The sequence below is a fragment of the Gossypium hirsutum genome, chromosome D13, assembly GCF_007990345.1.
Source record: "Gossypium hirsutum isolate 1008001.06 chromosome D13, Gossypium_hirsutum_v2.1, whole genome shotgun sequence".
Lineage (NCBI taxonomy): Eukaryota > Viridiplantae > Streptophyta > Magnoliopsida > Malvales > Malvaceae > Gossypium > Gossypium hirsutum.
In genome coordinates, this window is record NC_053449.1 from 60644331 (window position 1) to 60665624 (window position 21294).

General features: G+C 30.0%; 2 protein-coding genes and 1 long non-coding RNA gene across 4 annotated transcripts; 2 read left to right on the forward strand and 1 right to left on the reverse strand.

The window, feature by feature from the left end:
• Positions 1-1711: 1711 nt before the first annotated feature.
• LOC107931992 (vacuolar protein sorting-associated protein 32 homolog 2) lies at positions 1712-5131 on the forward strand. Of its 2 annotated transcripts, XM_016863922.2 has the most exons (8): positions 1712-1942; positions 2086-2190; positions 3076-3175; positions 3813-3898; positions 4034-4125; positions 4259-4373; positions 4502-4694; positions 4866-5131. In XM_016863922.2, the coding sequence occupies exons 2-7, from the start codon at positions 2119-2121 to the stop codon at positions 4691-4693; spliced, it is 657 nt and encodes a 218-aa protein (XP_016719411.1). In that variant the 5' UTR covers positions 1712-1942; positions 2086-2118; the 3' UTR covers position 4694; positions 4866-5131. The 2 variants fall into 2 exon arrangements, with proteins under 2 accessions (XP_016719411.1, XP_016719412.1); XM_016863923.2 differs by having other exon boundaries at positions 1782-1942; positions 4502-5131.
• Positions 5132-6921: 1790 nt separating this feature from the next.
• LOC107932048 (uncharacterized) lies at positions 6922-8653 on the forward strand. Its single transcript, XR_001693328.2, has 3 exons — positions 6922-7037; positions 7511-7591; positions 8430-8653. It is a non-coding gene; the product is annotated as an uncharacterized lncRNA (long non-coding RNA).
• Positions 8654-18129: 9476 nt separating this feature from the next.
• LOC107932084 (zinc finger CCCH domain-containing protein 20) lies at positions 18130-19709 on the reverse strand. The gene has a single exon (XM_041109408.1). It carries the CDS (start codon positions 19271-19273, stop codon positions 18275-18277), a length of 999 nt encoding a protein of 332 aa, XP_040965342.1. The 5' UTR covers positions 19274-19709; the 3' UTR covers positions 18130-18274.
• Between the last annotated feature and the right edge of the window lie 1585 nt (positions 19710-21294).

A 21294-nucleotide genomic window follows, 5' to 3' on the forward strand; every position in this document is an offset into this window, starting at 1 on the left:
ATTTGTGAGGTTTGAAATAACTGTATTTATCTGATTATTCATTTCTTTATCCATATTGATATAATTGTGTCTGGATTCATATCCTTGAAATTTTTGAGCCTTTGTTTGCTCGGCGAAGGCCTCGAGTATTTTGGTTCATGTTCCATCTTATGTGATCTTATGAGTTTTATTATGATTGATTTTGATTGGAATTGTGCGAGTCTTTCTTTATAATCCAATCACTGCTCACGTTTTTTCTTGTTCTTATCAATGAATTTATCTCTTTACTTATATTATGACTTAGATGTCATGTATTTCTTGAAATATGATTCAGTTGATGGGATTTGGTATGATATCGATGGGATTGATATTCAAATATTTTAATAGTGTAAAGGATAATAGGAGCTAATTGTTTATCAAACATCCCCATGAGCTTCTGAACGACATATTCTCAAATTACTGATGATATGTCATTCAGGTCTTTGAACCTTCCATTATTGAAGCCATTAAATGATGTGGAAAATTTATTGTCATGTTATTTAAATTTTAAAAAAATTAAAACATCGGATGACTTTTATAACTAAAAATTAAAAATAAAGTAAAAAAATTAAAAATTTTAAAATTAAGATTTTTATAATTATTTTTACAATATTGATATTGTATTAAAATTTTTATTTTAATTGTCATAAGATTCGATGTTTCAGTTATAACATTGATAGTTTGATTTTGATGTTGTGTTTAGAGTTTGAGGGTTAATTTAAAATGAAGATTATAATTTGAGGATTATAATTTAGGGGTTTTTATGTTTTTTAAAAGTTTATTTTTAATTAATTAGTTGATTATATTTTGGTTTAACTAGTTATGTATTTTAAATTTTTAATAATTTATTTATTTTGTACTAATCAAATCAAAAATTGGAAATTTGATTAGTTTCATCCTTTAATCCGATTTTAAAAACATCGAATAAAAAGAAAGATCACTATTGAATCATGAAAAAATATTAGGATTGAAACAAGTAACCCTGCGAGGAATTTCATGGCTGGAAAAATATTTGCATCAACAATTGACTGTTCCTTTTTTAATTTTATTTTTAAATTACGATTTGGGAAAAGAGATAATAATAACATCGATTAAATCTCGAACTGTGAATCAAAGGTTTTAATTTTTTTCAGTCTATTTTATATTGAACTGGTAGTTGAATGAGTTAGGTTATGATTTATTGATTTATTAGTTTGATAAATTCAATTAAAAATATATTAAAGTAAAAAAAATTGACTCAACCGTTAATCGATTTAAAGTCATTCTCAAAATTTATAGAAATACAAATGTGATTAAAAGTAAAATTGAAGAATTAAAAAGCATTTTATTTATTATCTAGAGTTATTTATTCTAATAGTCGAGTTGATAAAAAAAACATATTAAATGTGATTAATAATTATTGATTTTTTAAAAACGTGCTTAATATTAAGCTCATGTTGATCCCATGTGCAATATTTAACCTTTAATCTAGAAATATTTAAAACGATATAAAATATTTTATTCATAAAATAATACATAAATTTTTTAATTTATCAAATAACACTTCAATCTTAAATAAATTAAAAAATTCATTAAAAACCCATTTCAAACTCGTTTAGAAAATTTTAAAAAGTCCATAAAAGAATAAAGAAGTCAATGCTATTACATATTAAAAAACTAAAGCTTAAATACCATATTTTAATTTTGCAGCACTGAAACGACGGCGTATAATATGTATGGAGCAGACGGGGCCCTATCTATTCCATTAAACCGACCTAGTGACTGCCGCGTGGAAAGCCGACAACTTAAACCGTCGTGAAGACGAGGCAAAGCTAATACAGTTTCTTTCCCTCGTAAAACAACACGCTGAAGCAAAATAAAAAAAGGGAAAATCAAAATCAAAGTCCTCAAATCCCTCAAATCTCTAAAATCTCAAGTTTTACAGGTTAGAACATTTCCCCCTTTTTGTAATATTCTTTACTTTTTATTGATTCTTTTGTTTCTTTTCCTGTTATGAGTGATTTATTGATTGTTTTATTATGTTTGTTTTGATCTGATCTTATCGTTTTGGTGATTGTTGTTGAACAGGCGATCGGGGATTTTGATCTCAAAGAGTTCATCATGTTTAATCGACTGTTCAGGAAACCTAAGCAGGAAACAAATGCTCTAACCACGTTAGATAAATTAAACGAGGTGTAGTATTTGATTTTCTTTTGTTTTTTCACTTTAATTGGGAAACCAGTTATTTATTTTTGTATTTCTCTTGCTTTGTTCGAGTTCAAAAATTTGAAAATTGGTGATTTCGGTGTGTTGACTTCTGTAGTCATGACTCGTTAATTGACGACTGGTTATTGTTTTAGGAATTTGCTTGAAGGAATTGAGTTGATGGCTGACGGGTTTATGGAATTTTATGATAACTCCTTGTTTTGAATTCCTATATTGTTTGATTACATTTCGGAAGTGTTGTTGATTTGTTGTCAGTCGCTAGCAATAACATTGAAGTTGAATAAAAATTTCATACACAGAAGGAAAGAAAGAAAATTAAATTACTTGGCTAAGATGCACGAAGAGAAATTTATCCGCCTAGTAGATCAGTCCTTCAGAAAATCAGACACTTGGTGGAGATGGGGTAGTTGTTTACTTTGGTTGACAACTTGGACGTGAAATTTTTGCAATAAATGTAATAGTTTTCTGACCCAAAACTGGTTAATATATATGGAATTCATTTGTTATACTTAAAGAACAACTTATCTAGTATTGTTATTTAGTTGAAGAGAAGGGTTTCAAAGATAAAAGGAATGAATATCTCTTTTATTGTGTATACTTATTCCTTGCTGATCTCGCTAAAGGTTGATGCTATGATGGACTGTGATCTTTTCTGTATTTAGAAGTTTGGTTATAGTTGTTGTGTATTAGGGATAATTGCAAAATTTTAAGAATCTTAATTTTAGTGATTTTTATTTCGTCTGGTGCTGCAAAATGCAAAATGCAGTCTGTATTTGTTTCCACTGAATGACTTACATTGCTTCTTTTCTACGTTTTGCGTAATGGGATCCTATATTGATCTCTATCATCTAGACCCTTGAAATGTTAGAGAAAAAAGAAAAAGTACTTGCGAAAAAAGCAGCTGCAGAGGTTGAAAAGGCGAAGGAACTTGCAAAAGCAAGAAACAAGAGAGGTATGGTTGCAATGTATATGCAAATATAGTTATTGTTTTCCTAGTTTTCATTGATTTTCTCTGTTGCAAAAACATATCGATGATCAATGGAACTGGCTGACTTTTGACCTTGTAAATTACATTAATTCGTTTGGTTTCTTGATGATTCAGTATAAATATGTGGAAATGGATATGAAATTCTGTATAATAGAATTATCATGATAAATTATTGATATTCTTTTAGTATTTATATTAGAAACTTTTGTTGATGTTTTCCCATAATAATCCTCAGCCGTCCCGCTTATGTCCCCCAAAAGGAAGGAAAGAATTTTTTAGTTGCCCCTGAAGGAAAAAATGAAAAAGAACTCAAATGTTTTACAGCGTTGCAAGCTTTATCTTTTGGGGTCCTTTGATACCTCAATAACTGTACATCCTTGAGCTTTATCATATCATATGACTCTGAATTTCTTATCTGTGATGTGCTCATGTCTATGTACTTCTGACTTTTGAAGTTATTTTCATTGTGTAGGAAAATAAATGAAATGGTTTAGTATTTGTTTATCATCTGACTTATGCCAATTTAGAACCCTGTTGAATACATTAATTGCCAACTTTACTTAGTTAACTCTTAGCACTCATCGTTACTACTATCAAGCAGCGGCTGTACAGTGCTTGAAGAGGAAGAGACTATATGAACAGCAAATAGAACAGCTTGGAAACTTCCAGCTTCGTATTCATGATCAAGTGAGCTTGGATTTTGTTTTGTTTTGTTTTTCCTGTTTAGCGTTTTAATTGTGCTCCAAAAGCTTTTCTTGAATTTTTTAACATTTCTTATGATGCTATACTTATTGGTATATATCAACGTCTACTGTTCCACAGATGATAATGTTAGAAGGAGCCAAAGCCACAACCGAGACTGTAGATGCTTTGAGAACTGGAGCATCTGCAATGAAGGCAATGCAGAAAGCAACGTATGTGATCAATATTGTTCTTTGTTAGCTAGAAATCTGCTTTTAATATTTTTCTTTATTATAGTTGTCCTTCATGAGGCACAGACAGGCAGTGCCTAATTTTCCTTGTTTTATTCAAATGGCTTCTCTACAGTAATATAGATGATGTTGACAAAACAATGGATGAGATCAATGAACAAACCGAGAACATGAAACAGATTCAGGATGCACTTTCAACTCCTATTGGAGCTGCAGCTGATTTTGATGAGGTCAGTACTTTTCTTTTATGCACACTCTCTTCTTATTCTCTTACCTTCTATTATTATCTATGTTTACACCTATCATGGCTAGCATTTGTTCGCATCGAAAAATGACTCTGAAACTTTCAATGCTGCAGGATGAATTGGAAGCAGAACTTGAAGAACTTGAAGGTGCTGAGTTGGAAGAACAGCTTCTCCAGCCAGCAACAACTGCTCCAGCAGCTCCAGTCCAGGTGCCTGCTGGCAGACAACCAGCTCGTCCTGTTCCTCAGAAGCATACTGCTGAGGAAGATGAACTTGCTGCATTGCAGGCTGAGATGGCACTTTAAGGTAATCCGTTCTAGTCCAGTTTGTTTCGGGAGAATCACAGATGGTGCACAAAGCATTGCTAGTCGATGTTGATCTGGATAGCTAAGTCACCAATTATAGCGGTACTGGACTGATCCTTTCAATGCTAATCGTTTTTCTTTCTTTCTGTACTGTTTTTGTTGCTGTCTGCAGTTCATGTTGCATAGAATGAAAGAGATACCACACTGTATTATTGAATCTGCCCCGTTAATTTGTGCGCATCTAATCTTTTACGTACACTGTACATGGAGATCGCGTGAACCGAACAAAACCCTCTCTTTTTTTTTCGTGTTCTTTCGATGAACACTTGTTATATTACACGAATCCTTGTAGCTACCTTGACTTCCTGTGTAATGTCAAACTACGTAGTGATATCAAAGTATATGTCAATAAGAACATTTGATGTTTTTTAGTCTCAATGAATGTGTTTTATCCTGGTTGGAAGCTTGGAATCACTCGCGATGTTGCAAAGTGATTTTGGCCAGAGTGAGAGGCTCGAGTTACTACTAATTGATAATAAAATTATAAAAATGTTATTGTAAATTTCTTTTTTAAAGAATTTTACTATTTTTAAATAGTGGAAGAGCCTGCTGAACCTACCAATTAAACTGCACTACATATTTGAAAAGTATTATTTAATTATATGAATTTTTTTTGTATTATTTACCCATCCTAAATTATTAAATTTTTATAATGTTTTTTGTGTGATTACACAAACATTTTTTAATCTCAAATTATTACAATGTTAATGTTATAAATCTTATAATGTTTTATGCAATATTAATTAATACAAAACTTTACTCAATCAATACAAAATATTACAAATTCTGTAATGTTTTTGAATAATTACATAATAACACAAAATATTATCTAATTAAAAAATTATTACAATTTTTCTAATATTTTATTTAATTTGCACAAAATATTACCTTATTAAAAAATATTATAATATTAGTAAAAAAATTAGTTGACATATCCGTAACTAAATTTATAAACAATTTTAAAATCTCAAAAAGTGAAATATGTAAAGAAAATTCACTAACATGTGCATATTCACTTGTAGTTTCCACTAATTTATTTTCACTTAAAACCTCTAATATAAATTGAAAAAAATAAAATTAAAATTAAAATTTTTATCATGAAAATCTGATAAAATATGGGGATTATTTTGATATTATGTCATTTTTATTTGATAAAGTCAGATATGCTTGCTGACTTCACCTATTTTCACTCCAATTCAAAGAAAAACAATTCAAAGATAAGCAATAATAGTTACTTAGCAATTTATTTTGATGGGTATTTAGTTTAAAAGGTTATATTGTCAAAAATCATTAGGAATAAGAGCAAAGTATAAGAAACCCATTTATTACAAGTTGAGACTTTAATTCCATCAACGTGTGACTTTAGTCTTGTGTCTTGCATCAACGTATTCCTAAGTTAGCCTTGATCTAATTTGGAGAGAACTAGCGAACCTCTGGACCTAAACAAGCACATTAAACATTAAGAAGTTTGGGAGAATCCTAAAAGAAGTTAATTACAAGTGAAGGCGGGTTGCCTCTTTTATATAGGCCAAGCCCCTTTAATTCTACAACTAAAATTGATTGAAACTAACGGTTGATACCAAGTCTCTAGAATATCCTACACTATCCTAGATTAATATATGCAATACTACATTATTATAGAATTTTCGGAAGATTCTATTGAACTCCACAAGGTTCTGTGTCATCCATGACCTTCCAGATTCTTCCAAAGATTTTAGATCTTCTCCCATGTCCTAAGACCATTTGGCACATTCTAGGGCCTTTGGGCTTATTTTTGGTTGAGAATCATTATAGTCCTCTTGTGCTTAATGTAACAGCCCAATTTTAACCTTAATCGGAATAATAGTTTCGGAACTATAAATTCGAGTCTGAAAAATATTTTAATATTATTTTGTGTGTATATAATGTGTGAATTTAATTGTGTGAAATTTTCGTGTTTTAATTTTTTCGTTTGAGTGACCGATTAAAGAAAATTGCTTAATCGCGTAAAATAAAATTTAGGGGTTCAATCTAAAAGTATCAAATTGTTGTTGTCTTTATAAAATGGAGGATTTATTATGTAATAAGGCCAAAATATAGTTAGTGGTGGCAAAGTACAAGTATAGCCTTATATATATGTATATATATTTATATAAAGGTTAATAAAGTAAACTAATTATTAATGTTAATATATATTTAATATATCAAAATTAAAGCATTATTTCTCCATTTTTTGGCCGACACTAAGAAGAAAGAAGAATGTTTAAAAGCTTTAACATTTCCGGCACTTGCAAGCTTGATTAAGGTATGAATTTTGTTCGGTTTTTGATAATTTTTACGTTTTTGAGATTATTGCTTTGAATACTTCAAAACCCATGTCTTAATTTTGTGAATTGTTGATGATTTTGAAATGTGCCATTGATGAATGTTTGAGTTTTATGATGTTAGTAGGTGAAATATGAAATATATGTGTTAGATTAACATGTTTTGTTTTTTGATTTTTTGGTGAATTTGCGTAATTAGGGTTAAATTGTGAAAATAAATTTTTGAGGGACTAAAATACAAAATAAATGAAATGCATGGACTTGTATGAATACAAGGAAGATTCGGACTAACTATTTTGTTGTGAGAGTTTGTGTATTTTGTGTTTTATGCAATAGGGACTAAATTGCAAAAAGTGTAAAATATTAGGGCAAAATAGTAATTTTCCCATTTATGTGTTTTTGGATCAAATTGAATGGTTTGGTAAATAAAAGGGTTAAATTTGAATATGTTTAGATCGAGAACCGAAGAAAACGGAATTAGATCGAGGGAAGTCGAAAGTAGTCGATTAGTCAATTTCACCCGTCGAAATCCGAGGTAAGTCGATAAGCATTAAAATTTGTTAAAATTCATGAATATATATAATAGATATGTATTAAATTGAATTATTGAATTGGTTAATTGTCTTGGCCGAATGTGTATGCTAGGATAGGGATTTTATTTCGAGTTCGATTCAATCGAAAATCAATGTTTGAAGCCCATACAAACCCTCAGAATAGATGGGATACTTATGTCATGACATAAGATTTCCGATAAGTGTTTTCGTGTAAGACCACGTTTGAGACGTTGGCATCGACTTGTGTTTTCGTGTAAGACCACGTCTAGGACGTTGGCATCGACTTGTGTTTTCGTATAAGACCCTGCCTGGGATAGTCGCATCGATCTGTGATTACATGTAAGACCACGTTTAGGACGTTGGCATTGTACGAGCCTTACGACTATTCGCGTATCCTTTTAAATTCCGAACGGTTCAACGGGTAATGTTAAACGAAGACGGATATGTAATTAAATTATATGCGCAGGCATGTATTAGTTAAATGAATATATGGAAATAAGATAAGTTATTTATTTGGAATTATATATAGTATGTGAATATAAATTTTGAATGATCATGTTTGTACATATATGTGTAATTCGGTTTTTAGTTGATAACTATGTTGTCAAATGTGAAAGATTTATATGCATTTATACATGGATATATTCGGTATTATAATTGTATATGTGATCAAAGTATGACTATGTAATGTATGATATCTTTATATAGTAAATTATGTGCCTTTAATCTTTACTAGTTAAATTTTGCTTATGCTTATGACTTACTAAGCTTTAAATAGCTTACTGTGTGTGTTTGTATTTGTTTACCTTTGTTTCATAGATTTTGAAGTCGTTACGAGCTCGGGGATCATCAGTAAAGCCTATCACACTATCGACTAACTACGGTATATTATAAGCTGAAATTTCTTTTGAAACTATGGCATGTATAGACTAGCTTTGGGGTTTGCTTAATTCGAAAATGTATGTATTAAAGCCATCCGAAAATGGCTTAATTTTCTTGTTTGTGCTTGGTTTTGGTTGAATTAAGACTTAAGCTTACTTTGATCATGGTTTAAATTTTATGTGGATGATATTTATATGGTGATATTTCATTAATGTGTAGGTCTGTTATATTTCTTTAGACAAGTAATGTTAAAATAATGTTTAGGTTATGTATTTAATATGTAAATGATAGGTACAATATGTTTGAATTTAGTAATTGAGTAAGTATAGGTCAAGAATTATAATTTAAAGTATGGTTGTAAATATTGGCGACTACTTACTTTCGGCCTATTAATAGAGTAAATGAATGTTTATAAGTTCTAGTGTATTTCGGATTAAGACTTATGGCTTGGATATGAAATTGGAAAATGGCATGTTTCAATTGTATAGGTTGGTATAAAATAATGATTCAAGTGTATATGTATAGTAGGTTAATGGGATGGCTTATAACAATGAGTAAGATATGTGTTTTATAGCATAATACAAATATAATATGGATTGGTTGATACATATATAAAACTCGAATATGTAATGTCCAGCTTAGTATGGTAATGAAATATGGACTTTGAAAATGGTATATCTGAGATCATATATGCGCAAGTTATAAAGGGAAAATATGCATGCTTTAATTCTTGAAAGTTTTAAAGTAAATTGTGTAATGTATCTTTTGATTTTGATTAATAAACCTTATATTAGGTTTCATTAAATATACTAAAAGTAGATATATTATTAAGCATAAAGTGTGCATAGTAATTATATTTATTATTTGAATAACTTAGAAGAGCATGTGCATTATTGAACTATCAATTGTGGTATGAAATAGTGTATTATTCGGTGATACGAATAATGGTATATAATATGTTAAGTTGTTTGGTCTTAGTATATCATTAATTATTGCAGCATATATGTATTAGAACAAAATAAAAATTAGGTCATGTAACATGGTTGTTATGTTTCTTTTAATATGTGCATGCTCGTCAATTTATAAAAATGATATGACTTACAGATTGTCCATAAGTTAATTGCATTGATATTTACTCGATGTATGACAAATAAGGATAAATGTTTGAAGAGGTATTTAAGAAGCTAATGCCAATATTGCTAAAGCCTAATTGAGTTTTAGTTGATTAAATGAATTATGTGTATTACAATTATTTGCCCGTGTTATGATTTATAAATTGCGTTATATTGTTGGAAATTTAAATTGTATGTGTTTTGATAAGATTGATTACAAAAAAAAAATACATGTTTTGATCTGTATTATGTCCAGTAATACATTGTAACCCTAATTCGACGATGGATATAGATTAGGGTGTTACACCTAAAAGGGCCTCCTTGGGCCTTTAGTGACCACCATTTGCACACTTGGTTGCTTCCTTTCACAAAGACCGGTGAGGGTAAAATTGAAACTTTAAGGAGTTCAAATAGGAACACAGAGAAATTTCATTAGAGGTGACATTGAATTACTATTTAGTGATTTTGAGGAATCAGCCTGTAATGGCTATTCAATGGAATTGACTTTTCAGCCAACCAAACAATTGAATGGCTTTGTTGTGTTGAATAAGGTCGGAATAGCTATGCCATTCATGTGAACTAAATATAGTGTTAATGATCTCTAACTGTATTTGGGTGGTCTGCTTCGCGCCATGGGTTGCTCTGCTCACTGGCAAATCATTAACACATTTCTACTAAACTTTACCCCTGCAAGTTAACCTAGCCTTAACCCCTCTTATTGGAACTAATAGGGGCAATAGAATAACCATTTAGCAAAACTAAATAGGTGACAATAGTCAAACGAGACACGAATCAAATTCACCCAGCGTGCACTAAAACCCTACTTGAACATCATACCTCTTAGAAAACCCTCTACTTAAATCTATCGTACGCTCTCCAACTCCTTTTCCTACTTCTCAATGAATGCATAACCTCATAGGCAACTGAAAATAGTTAAATATACTTTTTGGTACTTATATTTTTTTTTGTTCAAATCGATACTTAAGTTACACAAATGATATCTGAGACTAACAATGTTAACTTTTTCATACTTCCAATGAATCTTTAACACTTAATTCGGTGATTAATTTTGACAAAAAATAATTCAGACTTCAATACGAAAACAAATACCAAATTCAAACTTTAAATAATTCATTAATCCTAGTGATTATTACAAATCTAAGTGTCGGTGAGCTTGTAGAGTAAAAATTTTGGACCACGCAAATCATAGTACCAAAATCGGTCCACTGGAACATCAAATTCCCAAGTGGTCAACTGCGGTAAAATTTAACATCATCAGCCTCTTGCCAACAAACGAAAGAAATATTTTGTACCCCCATTTTTACATTAATTGGGCTGCCCATCTAGTCCATGCCCAACATCAAACACTTGTTCAATTATTTCTAGAACATACCAGTTTTTTTTTTTTTTTACAATACAATCTCAAACTCAAATACATCTATACGGATTTGGTTCCACATCATTAATTTTTCATTCATTAATATTTAATGCATACTTAATCACCATTTACATGGAATAAATGAACCGTACATGAACCCTACACATTTAAATGATGATCATGGTAAACTCCCTTTCGACCAATTGCTTGAGTTTAGAATATGCATGCTGCACTTCATAAAAAATTGGGTTAAATTTTTAATAATGATATCTATGATACAATTATTAAATAAACATATTTAGAAATAAAATATTAAATTATTCCAACAAAACTATGCATACGAAATAAATTTTAATATAAAATTATCAGGTCACAAAAAGTTCAATAAGTATAAATATACTGACAGCACTAGATTGAAATCTGATGACCTAAAATATCCAAAGATTTTATATTTAAATTTCTCATTTTGACTAACTATTAAATAAAAGCTTTAAGGGTGTGGTTGGCAATATTTTTGCTTTGTATAAATTATAATTATAATTATCCTTATTATCAATTTGATTTACGAACACGGTATAATATTATAAATATAAAAACTTTAGAAAAATCTTATTATGTATAAATTATAATTATTAGTTAAATTTATAGTTTCCAGATACAATGTGAGCAAAAGGATACTACTATCAATATCATTTAACTGTTATGTCAAATATAATTTGAACAAAAAAAATAAATAAAATTTGTTTCCAGTTGGAATCGGCTTTTTTACAAAAATATTTTTTGGTAGAAAAGTTTTTTTGAACTAATTGGTAAAAGGCCTTTCTATTTTTTGTGTTGATGGGAAATAAAAGAAAATAATAAACAAAGAGGGTTTACGAAGCAATTTACCCTATTTAAAGTTTGGTTTAAACAATGGAGCGATACGACTTATACCAAAATGAAACCGACAACATAATACTTGCATTATTATGTTGAAAAATAGGGGAAAAGGAGGCAGGCAAATAAATAAATAGTTGGTTTAGTTGGGGACGAATTCGTTGAAACATTGTTGTTAGATTGTAGGTAGGGACTAGATTTATAATATTAGATAGACAAACCATGTGTGTTCTCTTTTACGTTAATAGCCATTCACTTTGAGTAGGTGGTCGGTTGAAGGGACACCATTACCCCGATTTATTTTTGAGGTTGTATTAGTTATTATAGGGGCATTACGCGAGAGTTCAACCGAATCGAATGAAAAAATTTTAAGTTAATTGTATTAATAAATTTTATTTTATTGTAATATTAAAATATTAAAAAATAAAAAAATCGGTTCAACTACCTGGTTCTCAAGTTAAAAAGTTCGATGACTTTTTCCATATAAGTACCTTTGTTGATTTGATCAAGTTTAAGTTTTTATAATTTTTTTTAATAAGTTCATATAAATTATAATATTTTATTAATTTTTATAATATTTTAATAATTTTAATATATTTTTATAAAATTTTAAATATTTTAAACATGTTTTTATTAATTTTATGAATTTTTATAATTTATTAAATTTATGAAGTTTATTATAATATTTACAAGTTCTAATTATTTTTTATAATTTTTAACCGTTTATATCAATTTTAATATTCTGAAATATTTTTACAATGATTTTTTAATAATTTTATATGAGAAAATATTATATTAAACTAGAAGCTGTCATGTGTTACCATCAAATAGATTTGACAATTTATTTTAACAGTCAATGTGGTCAATGACAAAAACCATTAACGGAGGGGCTTAATTGATTATTTTAGTTATCGTCAGGGCTTAATTGGTGTGAATTTAATCTCAATGCTTAATTGATTTTTTTTCATATTTTCTTAAGGGCGTTTCGACATATAAGCCTTTTTTTTCAATATATTCATAATTAACTTTTAGGGTTTAATATTATTTTTATTTGTCTTGGCTTGTATGAAATGGTAATTAATGTAACAGCTCATTTTTCAGTGGTGTCGGAAATGGTAATTTCGAGGCCATCAATTTCTACAAGTAAGTTCGTAAATATTAAATAATATTTACGAATCAAATGTGATTTAAAAAAAAAAGTTTTTGATTTGATAATTTATTTTATATAAGTGATTTATTAAGTTCAAGTGGTTTTAGAAAATAAGGTATCGGAACCTTGTTTTTATAAACTGAGCCGTAAATATTTTTATAAATATTTACGGAGTGTCATTAAGGTGTTATTAAAGTTTCGTTAAGAAATTTCAATGTTTTGATGGTTAATTAATTAAAAATGATCAAATTAAAAAAAATGCATTCCCGAGACCCCGTTCCCGTAAACCAGACTCGTAAATATTTTTACGTTAATTAGGTTGTGTAGTTAATTAGGTTTCGATTAAGTGAATTTGCTTGAATTAAAAGTAATTAGGTATAAGAACTAAATTGCATATAGGGTGAAAGTTGAATTATAGATTAAAGAAAATTTTAAGGGATTAAATAAGCTATTATGCCATTGACATTAAATGAGACAGCATAAGATGAAGATATTTATAAAATTTAAAGTTATATAAATTATAAAATTATATCTTAATGTTTAAGTATATATTATATATTATATTATATAATAAAACAAAATAAAAGGAAAAGAAATGGAGAAATAAACAGAGAAGCAAAAACGAAGCACGAGAAAAAGAAAGGAAGGAGAAAACTAGGGTTTTAAAGTTTTAAGTTTAATTGGTTAGTCAATTTAGTCCCTTTTTCTTTTTCTTTTTATGTTTTTAGAATCCCGGTATTAAATACTACCCGACCCATGTCAAAATTTTAGAAATTATTGAGTTTTTAAATGTTTTTAATGTTGAATAATTTTAGTATTAGGGATTAAATTGATAGATTTTTAAGTTAGAAGTGAAAAAGGATTTATTTGTATAATAAATTGTAAATTTTGAGTAATAGGGACTAAATTGTGAAAAATTCAAAAATTAAGAATTTAAGTGAAATTAGAGAGTTAAATATAGTTTAAAGTGGAAATTGAATGAAAATATAGAATTGATTGTGAAGAAATAAAATTAGTCTCGGTTTAGGGACTAAATTGGAATTTAGACAAATGTTGAGTAAAATTTGAAATATGCAATATGAAATTGAATTGTATTGTATTGATGAATTTTAATTGTTTAATTTCGTAGCTAACTTTGTACCGGAATCCTCGACTAAAAAGGGGAAAGATAAAATCGACGAGGAATAGCTCGGAATTTCTGGTTTGTATTTCTATAATCCGAATTTAGTTGTTAATTGTTATAATTCAATTTAATGTATATGGTAAGTGTTGGGGTGAGAATTATTGTGTTTTGCAATTGAAATGGATTGATTTAGTATGTGATGAATTTATTGAATTTATATTGATTGAATTGGTATATATATATTGAATATATTGATTATTTGAATTGAAATGAATATTGGTTGTATTTGAAAAGTGAATAGAAACCCTATTAACTGTATCGAGCTGAGTCGGATATAGATGGTATGCCATAGGATTGGAAGAGTTCAGGGATTTTTTCGACTTCGAGTCGATGAGACACTGGGTGTCAAATTATTACTTCGGATTAATTCGGTGAGGCACTGGATGCCAATTTACTTCGGTTTAGCCGATGAGACACTGGATGTCAAATTATTACTTCGAATTATCCAATGAAGCACTAGGTGCCAAACTAGTGTGTTTTGGTTGGATTCGTGTATCTGTCCGAGTCTGAGTCATTTTAATAGGGGTAATTAAATGAAATGACATTATGATCGATGTTGGATGATATTATATGTGAAATGAAAATGACACTATGAATTGAAATATGGATTGAGACACATGAATTGGACACGGAATGAATATTATTGTTGTTTAAGTGAACGTGCATTATATTGTGAGAAACTATTTTATGGCAAATAATGAGAATTGAGTATGGTATAAAATGATGTATTTATGATTTGAGTATTGAATGGTTAATGCTATTGTATAAATAAATATGAATTTTAAATATTCAATTGTGCTTAATATTTAATTGTGCCTATTATGTTATTTTGTCTTTAAATATTCAGATTATAGAAATACCACTGAGTTTTACTCAGCGTATGGTTTTGTTTCCCGTGCGCAGGTTAGGTACTTAACTTTTGATCGTCGATTCAGCATCCAACAATGATCCCGAACTCAAATGTGGTGATGTTTGTCTTTTGTGTCGGCATGTACCTAGGGTGTCTAAATAATAATTATTTTGTGGTTTGATTGTAAATGAGGTTATAAGTTTAATTTTGGTTGGTTTTATACATATAAATATGTGTTTGTTTTTGAAGCTATATTATGCCATGGTAAATTGCACTAAATCTAGATAGGTGCATGTGAATTTAATTCTATGTTTAAGTGCTCATGAACTAGGCAAAATTGGTTTGGATTTGATATGTTTATAATTTAGATTAAAATGATGCTTTGATAACTTGTTTTGATTTGTAAACTTCGGTAATGCTTCGTAACCCGGTTCCGACGAGGAATACGGGTTGGGGTGTTACAGTTAAAATTCTTGTCATACACCCATTTGACACGGGTTCAAATCATGTAACCTTTACCCCCTGCCCAATATAAGAAAAAACAATAATAATATTTTATATCTATTGGTGTAATTAAAATATGTCATTATGACTTATTTGGCCCTCTTACTTTACAAAAAAAAAAATCATTTAGCTCTCCATCTAAATTTTCGCCTATTTTAGTACTTGAATGAAAAAGTTGACTTTATTGACATGGAATTCTCATGAAGTCCATCTGCATGTCACATTAGTAATTAATATTTAATTAAAAAATAATTTTGTTACCTTTTTAACAATTCTACTTATTTTTAATTTTAAAAATTAATTAATTGCTAATGTGACATACACGTCATGTTAGTAAAGTTAACAAACATTAAATTTTCTATCTATTTTGGGAATGATTTGACAAACAATACAAGTTTAAAAGTTAAAAAGAATGAAAATTTAAATGGAAAACGAAAATGACTGTTTTTTTGTAAAGTTGGAACTTGGAAGGTTAAATAAGTTATTATACTTTAAATTAATTTAATAAAATTTGATGTTAAATAATCTTAAATTTCATCAAACAAATATCAAAACCTTACATTTTAACCCCCCAAAAAAAGTGTAATCAATGGTGGAACCACTAAGAGACCGAGGGGGTCATGACCTCTCTAAAATGATAAATTTTTAATTTAAGTTTTTTATAATTTAAAAAATTTTAAATTAATAATAGTAAAATTACATTTTAACCCCCTCAAAAATGATAAAAATTTAATTTAACTCTTTAAAATTATAAAGATATAAATTATTAAAATAATAAAATTATATTTTTAATCTCATAAATATATTTAATTTAATTCCAATCATTCCACAAAATTTTCTGACTCTGCCCATCAATATAATTCAACCTAATAATGTTTTAAAATTGAAGGAATTATTTGACAAACGACCCGACGGTTTAAAAGAATCCATGAGAGTACGTCAATCATATCATCGTCACCATCATCTCTACAAAGAGCTAATGATCTTACAATAAATTTTTAATATTAGATCTTTTACTATGTATACGTTATAAATTTAATAATAATATTTTAATTTAATAAACTTTAGTTTATGTTGTTTCTGAATTAATTAGTTTTAGTCCTTATACTTTTTAAATTTTAAAATTTTAGTCCTAATCAAACCATAACATTAAATCAGTTTGATTAAATTCTACTATTAATCTTATATTATGTGTAAAGTTATAGACTCAATGTGTCTTGGTTGGATCGAAAGATAGATGAATGGGAAGAGGCAGTAGAAATGTGGGAAAAAAATTGGAGTTTGCTGAAAAGTGAGAGGAAATAAAATAAGAGGGATGATCATTTTTCATCCTAATACATAGAAATCAATACATCCTAATTGGAATAATGGGAGGAGAGAAAATGAGAGATAAGTGTATGTTGGTTCGAAATTATGCATTTTTAAATTTTTTATTTTATTTACTTTCATTTTTCAACTGTACCAAATAAAAGATGGAAAGAAATTTTTTTTTTCATTTTTTCATCCTCCCTATCAAGCACGCCTAAGGAAATATATATATGTATGTTTTTCATCATTTTAGTTTTCTACCCCTTCAATTTTTCTTCTTTCCAATTTTTTTTTCCACCTTACCAAACAAAGCCTTAAGACTTCTTTGGATGGACATTTGCCTCCAATGCAATGTGCTTAGTTTTCTTTTTGTTTTACGCTACCGTATTGCTACAATATATAATCTCATCGCCACAACTGTTTTAACACTAACCGTAGGTAAACGCACGTTCATCCAAAGAAGCTCTTTTAGGGTGGGTTTGGATGGACGATTGGGTGTAGTGCGGTGCGGTGCGGTGCGTTTAGCTTACTCTTTGTCTCACGCTATAATATCGCTACAGTATATAATCTCACTGCCACATCTGTTTTTACACTAACCGCAGGTAAACGTACCACCCATCCAAACTCATTCTTAGTCACTATATTTTTCAAATTTCAAAATTTCAATCTTAATGCAAATAGTAGTAGTTAAATCTACAATTAAATTTGTTGTACAAAATATATAAAAACAATAAGTTGACATGTCATTATATATACGATAATATATTTATCGCATCAAAACTTTAAAATAACACAACCTAATTTAATAAATTTGATAGCTAGCATTTAGTAACGCCTACAATTTTAAAATTCTAAAAATATAAAAACTGAAAATATCAAATTAAAATAAAAAAACTTATTTCACAGCTTCTATGTCTGCTTAATCTTTCCAAAGACGTCTCTTTCATACTGAAGTAGTACCTATTAGCTTATTATGTTCCAGATAATATATTTATATTTTATTAAAAACAATTGAAATAGACATAAAATTTAAAATATTTATAAATTTAAATAAAATATAAATATGTACAGTACATTTAACTTGTTAAGTATTATTAAAATACTTAATCTAACCACAATCACTATTTTTACACTAATAAAAGATAAAAGCATTATCCATCTTAACCCAACATAAACTCAAATATGAAGTTTAAACTTTGACGATAGTTTTTAATAATAATAATAACAATAATTTACTACAAAGTTTTTAATAATAATTAATAATTGTAAGCATAAGTTCAACCTTTAAAATAATATTTTGTAAGAAATAATATTTCATATTTTACACTGATTCGACCGAATATATATGGCTCATATTTTCTTCTCTTACCCTTCGGAAACTATTTACAGAGAAGAAAAATAAATGATGGAAGCGAGTTGGCTCAGTTCACCAGGTCCGAAACCCAACCCACATCCGGACCTCCGGAAACCCGACCCAAGTAAACCCTTTCCAAAGAATTCTCTTGGCTCAGTTTCTCAAACATTTTTGAACGCAAGTGCTTTCCCGACTCCACTCTTTCCATCACAGGCTCTTCTCCGCACCCGAAATCCAAGTACCCGATCCCAGGACGGGTCAGGTTTCGGGTCGGAGTACTAGGTAGGCTAGATAAAATGGGTCGGATCATTGACCCTCTTGGAGACCCGCAACCAGAAGAAGGCAAAGACTTGACTTTACCGAGCTGCAAGTTCCTCAAAGAAGCCACCATAGTGTTCATAGTAGGCGACTGAGACATAGGTGAAACCGGCGGCGAAGACTCGGCCCGTGGAGAACCGGAAAACGGCATTGCTTTCGTACAAGGCGGTGAACTATCGTAAGAATCAGCAAAGTTGACAACCCTAAGCTGGTCCGGAGTATGAGCGAAGAAACAGACCCGACGCCGACAACCCGACCCGTCTTTACACGGCAAGGTTCGGTAACGAGCAGGGTGTAGCCAGCACTCGAAAACCCCATGAGCGAACTCGCAAGAGTCTCCTTTCCGACAGTTCCCTTTCCTGAAATCGGAGCAAGCCGTACCGGAATAATGAAACTTCCTCGGGTCCCTCCGTCGAGCTTTCTCGCCGGGATGAGCGTATGGACACTCGGTCCAGTCATGCGACCGGCCACGCCCGCACCGCCGGACTTTAAACTCGAACATCCGGAAATGATCGCACGAGTAAGAATCGACGGGAGAATCCGGATTGTAAAGGCTCAAAATCTCGGAATCCGACTCGAAACCCAGTTCGTCGGACGGCAAGTAACATTGCAGCGCTGCTAACGCTTCCTGGAGGTAAAAGGGGTTGCCGTTATCACTGAAGTTGTCCTCCGCCGTTAGATCATCGCTTACATAAGGCCAAGGCGGAACGTGGACCGTCGGATTGAGTTGACCAGCTTCTCCAACCATATTTATTAGATATTGTATGAAAAAACTCCGCCAAGGTTTAGCTAGCTTTATAAGCAGAAGCTAGCAGTGAAAAGTAAAGGGGGAATTTAACGATGGTTAAGTTAAATTAACCACAGTTAGTTAAATAATCAAGGAGGTATAATTTTGTGTTTCCCCTTTCAACTGCAGTAGAACTATATAGGTGGAGGGGAAGTGTTGGTGTTACGGGCTTTTTATTTAAGTAGAGGTGAAAGTTCTTGTTTGATCGCCACGTGCTGTCAGAAGTTGAATTTTACTGGAGAAAATGAATAGTCATTGCTACGTGGCTTAATGGTGAGGAAGATTCGAAATCGTTTCGTGACAGAGCTGGGAGGTAAGCGACGCTTTCGAATAATTAATTCAGCTAGGTCCCTAGCGTTCCAAAAGCGCTGGAGCTTCAGATCCGCTGGATAAATTTGGGAAATTCTGTTTTTTTTTTCCTTCTGTTTTTTCCTTGAAGAAGGAAAATAAAACTATTTTATTAAATAAAGGAAAAAAATTGGCAAAAAAATAAAGTAATTTTGGTAATAGGGAGTAGACCTATCCATGTGTCGGGCGGTCCGGCTTGGCCCAACTGCCCGCCCAAAATATAGGAGGGTTCGGGTAAAAATATAAGCCCGAAATATGGGCTTGGGCAAAAAAATAAGGCCCGTTTAAAAAAGGGCCGAGTTTGGGCTCAACTTTTTTGGCCCAAGCCTGGCCCGACCCGGCCCGGCCCGAATATAATAAATATATATTTTATTTTTATTTTTTAATTTTAAAATATTTTAAAAATATTTTTTTATTTTAAAAATATTTTTTGTGTTTATTAAAAATCGGGCCGGGCTCGAGCTTATTATTTTTTTCCTGGGCTGGGCCTGAGCAAAATTTTAGGCCCATATTTTGGCCGACCCATGGACAGGTCTAATAGGGAGGACCCCAAAACAGGAATATAAAATATGGCAAGGGGTGTTCTTTTAGTTACTTTTAGAGTTAAAAATTGAAATAAACTAAAATTTAGTCTTTAAATTTGATATATTTTTAATTTAGCCCCTAAATATTTTTTGGTCCACATTAATATGGTGATAATTTTTTCAATTTCTAATATTATGCCACACCATCACATAAATATATAATTTTTTCCTTAAAAAAATGGCACTATCATAAAGTGCCATATCATCATAGGGACTAGAATTAAGAAGTTTTGTCGAGTTAAGATTAATGTGGACCAAAAAAAGGCTAGAAACCAAATTGAAAAAAGTTAACCAAAGTTAATGACTAAAAGTTATTTACCCTTAAAAAATTGCAATCGATATATTCCAAAAAAGTGAATTTTCAATATTAATCCCTTTCAAAACAATAAAATTACACATTTACCTCTCAAAATTTATAAATTTATTCTAATCTCCTTAAAAAAAACATTAGCTTTGCCTTTGTTTATATTATTACAAAATCAACAAGTCATGATATATGAATAATAAACTAAAATCTAAAATAATTTAAAAGCAATACAAACATATGCATTTTTAATATCTTAAATTTATATAATATAAATTAAGATTCATCTACGAATAATAAAAAATTCTACCGACTTTCTATTGATAGCAACCAACCGTTTATTTATTTAGAGAGCACCCACGACGAAAGAATTAGTCATCATCGCTATCGCGCGGTAACCATCCTGAAAAAAATGTAAATTTTTATTTATATTTTTTAAAATTTTACCATATATTAATATTTTTTACATTTTAATAATTCTGTGAAATTTTAATTTTGTGTTAATTAAAATTATATACAATATATTTTTTATTTTTTAGATTTGAACTTTTATTTGACCTTAGAATTTTGCAAATGCCGGTAAATGTGAGTGCTTTTCCCTTTTCAGTGAACTGTTTCTAGCGCATTCTAGAACAACTTCATTCCCCACCGCCAACGTGCTCATTCGGTGCCAATATAACGATAACGTTTGTTGGACTTTTTAGTTTACATTTCTGCCCTTTATACAGTAGCGTTACTTAATTTTA